We start from the raw sequence: 11,534 nt of genomic DNA, 5'->3' as shown, positions 1-11,534 counted from the left end.
TCAAACGGGTCAAATCTCTCGATCAGTGTTTTCTGCAAAAGAATTACTAAATATGCGGTGGCTCTTATAGAAAAAATAGGGACCAGGTAGTTTTATGCAAACCTAACCACAATGTGATAGTTTTCTGCAATTAACTCTGCCCCTAATTGGATGCAAGCAAAACATTATTTGCGGAGGAGCTGAGATAGCGGTGACTAATTTGTTCCAGGCCATGGATACCCCTAGGAGATTTTTATTTGATCCTTCGAGCTTCGGAGAAGAATGAAGGAAACTTGAATACGAGAATGATGACAATATTTCAGGGCTTTGTGGACAATCATGAACTCTGGGAATTATACATGTTGCCATATTCCCACCTTAGCATTGGGAAACGTAGTACAAAGCAAAAACAATCGGCCTACAATCAAGATCCCAGGATCACTATGATGATGCATACAATGTTAGATTGGATCGTCACCAACTTCGAGTTCCAGCTGAAGAAGAGTTGGTGTAGATCGTTCTTGAAGCCACTCGGACCGTCCCACGAACGATCCCTCAAACGAAGATCGAAAGCACAATCTCTCTACAGATTGCACGCTTGCGGGCTTGACGATACGGCAGTGCTTCGCCATCTAGAGCTTTGCGTTGTCGGAGAACTAGAGAAGGGATAAGAGAACCACATGGGGATTCTCTATTATTTGGAACTAGAGAGAATTAGAGAGGGGGCGCCCGAAACAAAGGGACTTGTGTGTCTCTAGAGGGCCCCCCTCATGTATATATAGGTGTGGCGGAAGGGGAGGCTGACTTGGGGGGTGGGGGGTTCCCTCCCTTGGCGCACCGGCCAAGGAGGGGGAGTCCTCCCCCAACTCTATTTCCCCCTTAGATTGTCCAATAAGCAAAGAGGGGGAAGCCCAAGGCGCCTACATAAATCTCGGGCGGGGGGGGGGGGGTGTGTGCTCTCGATAAATTACGAAGCCCTCCTATATTTATTTTAGGTCCTCCGGTATATTTTCCACCTATCTGGTATTACCCGGTATTCCCGAAACTCTCCCGATAACCATGGGACGATTCCGTTTTCTCTCGACACAATTTCTATTATTGCCGAAACTATTCCGATAATATTTTCTCATATTCCAAACTCCAATAGAACTCAACAGAGCATAAACTCTTAAGCGTGCGACCCTACAGGTTTGATGAAATATAGACATGAACGAATGGCGGAACCTTGGGCATCCATATTGACTTCTATACTCACACGAATGATATTCGAGTGAACCTTTGGTTATCATATGTTATTTCTTTTGCTTCACAATACATTACAAAACCCGAGGTGAGATATATCGGTATCCCGTGAGATCAACATATGCTCACTAGACCGGTCTTCCTCGTTATCGATTATGTTCTCTTTTCTCGTTCTTTTGTTTAGGCATCCCCGTGACCAATTCATGTTGTGTTTGGACAGACAATGATGGATGTCGTCACCCCAAGAAGGCTCTAAGAATATCTCTCCATTGCTGGAGGAGCAAATCCCAGTCTCGAGCTATCTAGTTCCTTGTCATACGTTTACGATGAACCCGTCAGTTGCTTTTATGATCATCCTGTTGCGGATGACGTTGGAACAATCTCAAAGTGTACCGTCCGGTATGAAGTGACTCGATACTCTCATGGTCTAAGGAATCACACATGCGTTAACTCTCGTGTTATGGACTATAGACTTTTGATGATTTCATCTCTAAGCATAACATATAACTTGGCTCAACTCAACACAAGTGTTCTATCAACATCATGCTCTTAAATGTTGTTGGCATTATTGTCACGCACATGATCAGAAAAAGAATCATCAATCAACACTTGAGCTTGCCCTCTAGGCAAGACTAGGAATCTTGTTTTACCATTTATAACTCTACACATCCTCTTGGTGTTTTCCTTAAAATCGCATATTCAAGAAATATAGCAATTATAGCATAGAATATAAATATTAATTATAAACTTGAAAAGAGGTCCATTGTGCTACCGGCAAGCGGCCGCTGCATCACGCGCGATCACGGCCGTTAAGAAAAAGATCTCATACACAATGGAGAGATTTCCTCGCGTGGGATGTAGGCGTGTAGCAATTTCGGTAAAATGGGGGATAATGCAGCTATCCATTTTCCACAGCCTTGTAAATTTGAATTAGCCTTTGTGGCTCTTTGGACATGTGTAAATCAGAGAGGAGGTAAGTACAACTCAGTCTGAGACTTTTTTTTTTGCACAATAGCTATATATAAGTTTATTGAATTTACAATTTGGATAAGTCAATTTTGTGGGAGGAGGAACGGTTGGAGGAGAAATAAAGCTGGAGGTAGAAGAAGGAAGATCGGCCGTTGGATCTTTAATCTAATGACCCAGAAATCGACTTGCCGAAAATATATTTTCAGATGACTTATATATAGCCAATCCCTTTTTTTACGTGAACTCAGTCAGAGACTATTTTCCTGAAAAGATTACAGGCTAAATCATTTGTAGCCACTATCTGAAACGGTTGGCGTATTTCTATGTGCCGACGGCCTCGATAAAAAGCCGTCGGCATACCTTTTGCCGTCGGCAACTAGCATGATTTCTGTAGTGGAACCATGGGTGTGCCCTTTACTCATTAGTGTCAGATGTTGCCATGGGTGGCACAAATCTTCTCGTGCCATGGTCACCGTCCTCCATCGTCCTTGCACCAGACAAAAAGGTTATTTGCGCTCCCAGCAAGCGACCGTCCCACCATATTCGATTACCGCCGTCAAGAAAAAAGATCTCACACACAAGGGAGAGATTTTCTAGCGTGGGATGTAGGCGTGTAGCAATTACGGCAAAACAGGGGAGAATGCAATAATTAATTTTCCACGGCCTTATAAATTCGAGTTAGCCTTTGTGGCTCTTTTGACATGTATAAATCAGAACGGAGGTAAATACAACTCAGTCTGAGACTGTTTTCACGGGAAGAATAGAGGCTAAATCATTTGTAACAACTTGATTACGGCTGAGAGGGTACCGCCTCATCTGCAACGTCCATCACAGGTGTACACTTTTACTGTAGATAACTGAAGGAAATGGACAGTAACAGGCACCTGACAGTGGTCTCGCTCGCTTCGGCATGCAGAGCACATAGAACCACATAGATATATACACTCTGTCATTTCATTGCTAGTTTCAGACCTAAACAAAAGGCATCCTGTGTACAAAGAGTACTGGCTAATACTTACGCTATCAGCTAAGCTAGAGGAGAGGATCAGAATTCAGAAGGTGGCGACGCTTCAACTCTCCAGCCACGAGCCGCGTAGTCCGGCCGCGCGGCAAGTAACAAAAATGAAAATATGAAGAAGATAATAGTACTATTTCCCAGCCGGTGTTGCTAGAGGCGGTGGGCAGGGACGAGGCCGTCGTCGAAGTTCTGGGAATAGCTCTTGAGGTCGTATCCGAAGCTCGCGGCGCGGCGCTTCGGCCGCAGCACGGCGCGCCTCACCCTCCGGAACAGCTGCCTCACCGGCGCCGGCGCTTGCCGCCACGACCCGCCGCTGCTCTTCCCGTCCATCCTCTTCCGGCTGTCAATGCTCCTCGTCACGTTCAACGATCCTCCCAGAAACGACACCGGTCCTTGATGAGATGATGCGGGCGGGACCTTGCACTCGATTAAGCACGGCTGTACTGCTCTTCTTCGTTGATCCGATAGCTTCTGATTTGAGATGGACGCACCGTTTGCAGAAATGAAGCTCCTCAGCAGCCATTTTATAAGCTCGCGCCTCGCGGAACGGACGAGGCTCCGATGTCGACGACGCGTCGCCGTCGACGGCCGGGGCCGCTACCGCTCTCGCGCACTCACGGCTGACGAGAAAAACCCACTTTACACAATGATTAGCCCATGGCATGATCACATTTCGGACATCTTTTCATGTTGCCACCCTAACAGTCAAAGGCCAACGTGGAGCGAGAGGGTCGGTGGAGGCCTCGTGTGGTGTCGACATGGACGGATCCATCAGTTCAGTTGTACTGTGGTGTTGCTTAGTAATAAAGGTGGCCGTATGCATCATTCTGATGCAGAGGGCGTAGTCATTTCAATGATGCATACGGCCGGAGTCATTTCCCTATTTGAAAAAAGAAAACTGTAGTGTTGTGGCGTGTTCTGAACTTCTAATGGCTTGTATGTACCGAGAACGACTAGGATCATGACCAATGCTTATTTTTTAGTTTTATATATATTCTCTTTATCCGAAAAAATTTGTTCCAAGTTTGTTCCTCAAATGAATGTATATAGCATCAATCTATTTAAGGGACAAGATTTTTCGGACAGAGGAAGTATGTTGTATATATCAAACGGCCCCAAGAAGCACTGGATGACTGAATCGCATGCTAGTGCACAGGTTCAGACATCCCACGGTGTTGTTGTGCCTACGCGTATAGACACGTGTGCCGGCGTGCGTATCGCAGTCTTTGGCCGTCCACGTTACCGGAAAGATTGGCACCTAGACAATGCTCTTTATGTGTTAATAAAGCCACACCGAAACCATGTGATCGTGGATAGTGACGCCTCATATATCTAATCATGAAGAAACAAAAGGAAGAGACGAAGAAAGATGGTGACTGCATCAGGATGCTTTACGCGCATGATGGTCCTGGCGCACATATCCGTTGTTTGTCAAGGTTCATGATACGGTGTCGCCCGCAAGCTTGCGATTGCAGTGACACTCGCCACTGCGCAGAGCTAGCGGCAGTAGGTGTAGAAGGGCAAGATATAAGCTGTGTAATCGCGATGTATTGATCGGTGCACCAAACACGTATATATAAGTACAGAGGGGGTTACAACCTTAACTATACAAAGAAAACAGGAGGCGAGTCCTATACACAAATATACACATACATAATATACTCAACACCTCCCCCCCTCCGGACAGTTCAAGCGGCGCCAGTGACGCAAAGACTGGAACGAAACTCCTTAAAGGTGGAAGTCGACAGTCCCTTCGTCATCACATCGGCGAACTGTTGTGTAGTTAGAACATGGAGAACCCGAATACGTCCAAGGGCCACCTGCTCGCGCACAAAGTGAATGTCCAACTCAATATGTTTAGTCCGGCGATGATGAACGGGGTTGACGGAGAGGTACACCGCAGAAACGTTGTCGCAGTAGACAACCGTAGCCTGGGAGACGTCGTGATGCAGCTCCTGAAGTAACTGTCGTAGCCAGATGCACTCAGCAACAGTGTTAGCCACAACTCGGTACTCAGCCTCCGCGCTGGAGTGCGAAACCGTGGGTTGTCGCTTGGACGACCACGAGACGAGTGAAGGACCGAGGTAGACGCAGTAGCCGGAGGTGGACCGACGAGTATCTGGGCAGCCAGCCCAGTCCGCGTCGGAGTAGGCCATCATCTCCAGAGAAGTGGACGCCGTGAGGGTGAGCCTGAGGGTCATCGTGACGCGAATGTAACGGAGGATCCGCTTCACGAGAGTCCAATGGGAGTCACGAGGGGCATGCATGTGGAGACACGCCTGCTGAACAGCATACTGAAGATCCGGTCTGGTGAGAGTCAAATACTGAAGAGCACCAACGATGGACCGGTAGAAAGAAGCATCTGACGCTGGCGAGCCCTCAAGAGCAGAAATCTTGGCCTTCGTGTCAACAGGAGTAGCAACAGGGTGACAGTTGAGCATGCCAACACGCTCAAGAAGCTCGCGCGCATACTTCTGCTGATGAAGAAAGAAGCCGTCCTGTCGCCGAACAACCTCAATGCCAAAGAAATAATATAGAGCACCCAAGTCCTTGATGGCAAACTCGTTATGCAGCCGAAGAGTAACTGCTGAAGTAGACCTGCGGAGGAGGCCGTCAGGATGATGTCGTCGACGTAGAGGAGCAAATATGCAGTCGTGTCACTGTGGCCATAGACAAACAGTGAGGCATCCGAGCGAGTGACGCTGAAACCCAGTGTCTGAAGAAACCCGGCGATCCGATGGTACCAGGCGCGGGGTGCTTGCTTGAGCCCGTAGAGAGACCGGGACAGCAAACACACATGGCCAGGAAGAGATGCGTCGACGAAACCTGTGGGCTGCTCACAATAAACCTGCTCCTCAAGATGGTCGTGGAGGAAGGTGTTGGAGACATCCATCTGATGAACTGGCCAGCATCGGGACACCGCAAGCTGGAGGACGGTGCGGATCATGCCCGGTTTAACAACCGGGGCAAACATCTCAGTGAAGTCAACGCCAGTGCGCTGTCAGAAACCACGAACCACCCAAGCCTTGTAGCGCTCAAGGTTACCATCCGAGCGGGTCTTGTGGCGAAAGACCAACTTGTCCGTGATGACATTGGCGCGAGGAGGCAGGGGAACCAGCGTCCAAGTACGGTTCCGCTGAAGAGTGTCGAACTCTTCCTGCACCGCCGCGAGCCAGTGAGGATCACGGAGGGCGACGCGAGTGGATGCGGGAAGAGGAGACGGCTCCATGGTGAAGGCGGCGAGGAGGTACTCATCGCCCGAGTACCGCAGGCTCGGACGGTGAACGCCGGTCCTAGCCCGTGTAACAGGGCCAGACGGCAACACCGAAGCAGCCGGCGAGGCGGGCGGCGAAGCAGCCGGCGAGGCGGGCGGCGAGGTGGCCAGTGACGGGGCCAGCGAGAGGGCCGGTGAGGCAGCCGGCGACGGGGCCGGTGAGGTGGCCGGCGAGGCAGCCGGCGACGGGGCCGGTGAGGTGGCCGGCGAGGCAGCGGCCGGTGAGGCTGCGGCCGAAGAGGCGGCGGCTGAGGCTGCCGAAGGGGCGGCCGAGCCGGTGGCGCTAGAGCCGGCGGCGCCTGAGTCGTGGGCGGCGGGTGAAGGGGGGCGCCAGCCGAGGCGTCATGCTCAGCCGAGGAGGCCGAGAGGACATGCGCTGGCGTGGGGGCGCGAGATGTAGCTCGTCCCACGGTGCGAGGACCGCCAAAGCCCAGAGGCGGTCCGAGAGCCGGGCGGGGCCGTCCACCTGACGGAGTCGCCAAAGGGCCGTCGGTGGCCGGCGGCGACGAGGTGACAAGGGTGGCCGGCCGGCGGCGATGAGGCGACGGCAACACCGAAGCAGCCGACGAGGCGACGAGGCGACAAGGACGACAAGGCGACAACGGAAACACCATCTCATCAAAGTAAACGTGTCGGGAGGTGAAAACACGATGGGAGACAGGATCATAACAGCGGTAGCCCTTAGTGTTAGGTGGGTAGCCGAGAAAGATGCAGGCGACGGAGCGGAGTGCAAACTTATGAGGCGCAGTAGTGGCGATGCTAGGGTAGCAGAGACAGCCGAAGATGCAAAGCTCATCATAAGAGGGTGGTGCACCGAAGAGAAGGTGATGAGGTGCAAAGTTCCCGCGAGTGCGACATGGACGGATGTTAACGAGGAGTGAAACGGTGACGAGAGCGTCAGACCAAAAGCGCGGAGGCACATTGGCGTGGAAGAGGAGATTCCGAACACAGTCATTAAGAGTGCGAAGGATACGCTCAACGCGACCGTTCTGCTGCGAGGTGTACGGGCAGGTGAGACGAAAAGTCGTGCCATGTGTGGTAAGGAGAGTACGAACAGCTAGGTTGTCGAACTCCTTCCCGTTATCTGTCTGCAACGCGAGAATGGGACGACCAAACTGCGTGAGAACATAGGAGTAGAAGGCGGCGAGAGTGGATATAGCATCCGACTTGCGGCGCAACGGAAAGGTCCACACATAATGCGAGAAATCATCAAGTATGACAAGATAATAAAGATAGCCCGTATTACTGGCAATAGGAGAGGTCCAAACATCACTATGAATTAACTCAAACGAGTACGATGCAGCATGAGAAGAAGCCCTAAACGGGAGACGGGCATGTTTGCCGAGGCGACATGCATGACACGAGTGATCCTCGTTCTTATTACACGTGAAATAAAAACTCCAAAGTACATGACGAAGGGTGGCGGGATTGGGATGACCCAAGCGAGCGTGACAAAGATCCACTCCGGTGGCGAGAGCGACAGGGGCGGCGGAAGTGGTGGAGGTGGCGGAGTGAACCGGATAGAGCTCATCGGGGCTGTCACATCGGTGGAGTACCATCCGGGTGCGAGCGTCCTTAACAGAAAGACCACATTCATCAAATTCAACGGTAACAGAATTTTCACGTGTAAGAGAACGAACAGAAACAAGATTTTTAATAAGCTCAGGAGAAACTAAGACATTAGACATGGATATGGGAGTGGAGTTAGACGGAAAATATGCATGACCAATGTGAGTGATAGGGAGAGAGGAGCCGTCACCGACGGTGATGCGGTTGGAAGTGTGGACGGGATAAGAGGTGTGGAAGTTACCGAGATAAGCGGCCATATGGGCGGTAGCTCCGCTGTCCATGTACCAGTCACCGACGCTGGTGTAGCTGGATGGTGAAGGGGCGGTGTGAAGACCCGACAGGAGTGCCGGGTCCCACGGCGCCGGCGGGAGAGGCTGCGGCAGGGCCGTCAAGGGCAGCAGCGGCAGCCCGCCTGGCTGCGGCTGGTGGCCGTAGGGCGCTGCATAGGGCTGTGGCGTGGCGTAGATGATGTAGGGTAGAGACCCTGATCGCCCGATCTTTCACGAAAGGAGCGGATCCCGGGGAAAACTCGAAGAACACGGGGATGAACGGAAGGAAAACACTATACCGACACGAATAAGTCACACATGGGCTAGATCCTCGAGTACATAGGACGATACACGAATCCACGGACAACTAGGGACGATACACAGTAACCGGTTCTTCTCCGTGAGGAGGTCTTGAATCCACAAGGGGATCTTCCCGTAAAGGGGTCTGGAATCCAAGGTGGATCTTCTCCGTAGAGGGGCCGCGGTCTCTCTCGTGGAGTAGATCCGATATGGATGAGCAATGCTCTATCTCACAAATGAGCTAAACCAATGCTAACCCTAGAAAGTTGTACGGGATAGAGTATTTATAGTCTAGGTAACGAAAGGGTACACGGGCCTTGGCCCAAGTGACTACACGCAGGCAGGGCCGGTAGTACCGGTCAAGGGGGCGGTTGTTCCGCTGGGAGCTCATGCATGGCGGAAGTACCGGTCCTGGAAGGCGGTAGTTCCGCTGGGAGGTCTGGCGCTGGCTTGCGGAGATGGATGTCGAAGGGGCCAGCGGTTGTACTGGTTATCGGGGCGACAGTACCGGTCTTTTGGTAGTTACCGGTACATCTGGTGTAGTGCCGGCCTTGCACCGCTCGATCATAGAAGGTAGACCGGTTGTTGGGCGGTAGTCGGCCGGTTGTTCTGCCCGGGCGGTGGTCGGGCGGTTTTTCCGGTCCTTCAGGGCTGGGTAGAATGTCTCCATGCTCTTGATGTCCATCTTGCACCGTTCCATCTCCTTGGTTGCTTACATGGTACCTAAGCACACAAAGCAACTCCGATTGAGGTAGTAGCCATGTCTCATGTGGGTCAAAGGGAAGTTCAACAAGGAGAGAGTTAACCTCGTTCTCGATGGCTCTCGCACGGGCTCTTGTCATGGGTCCCAGTGGTGTCGTGGGAGATGTAGGTAGGTCCATGGGGATGGCCTTGGGATGCTTCACATCATCTCCCCTCCCTTGGGGAAGATCCATCTTCGGATCAAATTCTTCATCACCATGGAAGGGAGAGAGATCTTTGACGTTGAAGATGTCGCTCACGTTGTACTTGTCGCACGGGAGATCGATCTTGTAAGCGTTGTCGTTGTAGCATGCAAGCACCTTGAAGGGTCCATCCGCTCGTGGTCGAAGCTTGGACTTGCATTCTTATAGAAAGCGGTCCTTGCGGAGGTGTAGCCACACGAGATCACCAGTGTTGAAGACCATAGGTTGCTTGTTGACGTTGAGCTTGGTCGCAAGGCGTTGTACTTGGCGCTCGATGGTGTTTCTTGTATCTTCATGCACCTTCTTGATATGGGTCGCTCGAGCACTTGCGTTCAAATTGATTCGCTCTTGGAGTGGTAGAGTTAGAATGTCCAATGGTGACAAAGGGTTGAATCCGTAGACGACCTCGAAAGGGGACTTGCCGGTTGTTGAGTGTCTTGCTCGGTTGTAGGCGAACTCGGTGATGGGTAGACACTCCTCCCACTCCTTGATGTTCTTCTTGATGAGTACTCGAAGTAGAGCGGAGAGTGTGCGGTTTGTCACCTCCGTTTGGCCGTCGGTTTGAGGATGGTATGCCGTGAAGAAGAGTAGCTTGATTCCGAGCTTGGCGCATAGGGTCTTCCAAAAGTAGCTAAGGAACTTGACGTCGCGGTCCGAGATGATAGTCGTTGGCACACCATGTAGACGCAATATTTCCCTACAAAAGAGATTAGCCACATGTGAAGCATCGTCTATCTTGTTACAAGGAATAAAGTGTGCCATTTTCGAGAAACGGTCCACAACGACAAATATGGAATCTTTCCCATTGCGAGTCCGAGGCAAACCAAGTACGAAGTCCATGCTAATGTCTTCCCAAGGTTGGTATGGAATTGGTAAAGGCATATAGAGACCATGAGATTGAGCTTTGGACTTAGCTTTGCGACATGTAGAACACCGGTTGGTGAAGCGATTGACGTCCCGAAACATCTTTGGCCAAAAGTAGCTCTTTGAGAGCGTGGCGAACGTCTTGTCGCGTCCGAAGTGTCCCATTAAGCCGCCTCCATGAGATTCCTGCAAAAGCAACAAACAAAGTGAGGACTCAGGAATGCAAAGTTTGTTAGCTCTCATAAGGTAGCCATCTTTGATGTAATAGCGTTCCCAAGATGTATTCGACAAACACTTGGCATAAGGAATGGAAAAAGTCGTATCATGCTCATATAAGTCTTTGATATGCTCGAAGCCAATGACATCTAACTCAAGTTGCGTGACAAGCATGCAAATGTGGGATAGCGCATCCGCCACAACATTTTCTTTACCCTTAATGTACTTGATGACATAAGGAAAAGACTCAATAAATTCACTCCATTTAGCATGACGCTTGTTCAACTTAGTCTGTCCCTTAAGATACTTTAGAGTCTCATGATCGGTATGAATGATAAACTCACGAGGACGAAGGTAGTGTTCCCATTCATGCAAAACACGGACTAAAGCATATAGCTCTTTGTCATGGATGGGGTAATTGAGGTGCGCTCCGGAAAGTTTCTCACTAAAGTAAGCTACGGGGCGCTTCTCTTGCGTTAACACACCTCCTATGCCATTACCACTAGCATCGCAATAAATTTCAAAGGGTTTGTCGAAGTTGGGTAAAGTAAGCACGGGAGCATGAGTAAGGAAATTCTTAAGCTCATTGAATGCGGTATCTTGGGATGGTCCCCAAATAAAAGGCTCATTCTTCTTGCTCAAAGCATGCAAAGGCGAAGCAATGGTGCTAAAATCCTTTACAAAGCAACGATAGAAGCCCGCAAGGCCAAGGAAACTACGCACTTGATGCAAGTTGGTTGGTTGCGGCCAAGTCTTAATAGCATTGATCTTGGACTCATCTACATGAACACCCTTAGAAGAGACAACAAATCCTAAGAAAATGAGCTTATCAACACCAAAAAGGCATTTCTCCATATTACCATAGAGACGCTCTTTCCTAAGAGTTTGCA

The 11,534-nt window shown here is 50.6% G+C and overlaps 1 protein-coding gene across 1 annotated transcript; it reads right to left on the bottom strand.

Moving 5' to 3' along the window:
- Positions 1-2,996: 2,996 nt before the first annotated feature.
- LOC119352730 lies at positions 2,997-6,437 on the bottom strand. Its single transcript, XM_037619317.1, has 2 exons — positions 6,225-6,437; positions 2,997-3,805 (listed from the first exon to the last, which is right to left on the bottom strand). The coding sequence occupies exons 1-2, from the start codon at positions 6,435-6,437 to the stop codon at positions 3,359-3,361; spliced, it is 660 nt and encodes a 219-aa protein (XP_037475214.1). The 3' UTR covers positions 2,997-3,358.
- Between the last annotated feature and the right edge of the window lie 5,097 nt (positions 6,438-11,534).

The sequence above is a fragment of the Triticum dicoccoides genome, chromosome 1A (genome assembly GCF_002162155.2).
Source record: "Triticum dicoccoides isolate Atlit2015 ecotype Zavitan chromosome 1A, WEW_v2.0, whole genome shotgun sequence".
Lineage (NCBI taxonomy): Eukaryota > Viridiplantae > Streptophyta > Magnoliopsida > Poales > Poaceae > Triticum > Triticum dicoccoides.
Note: the sequence above shows the minus strand (reverse complement) of the source record. Positions and strands in the feature narration are given on the sequence as shown.

Excerpts from the sequence above, each read along its gene's own strand:
- LOC119352730 (XM_037619317.1), bottom strand. The coding sequence starts at position 6,437 with ATGGAGCCGTCTCCTCTTCCCGCATCCACTCGCGTCGCCCTCCGTGAT. Across the intron at positions 3,806-6,224 it reads AGCGCTACAAGGCTTGGGTG|CGGCCCCGGCCGTCGACGGC; the intron begins GTTCGTGGTTTC and ends CGAGAGCGGTAG.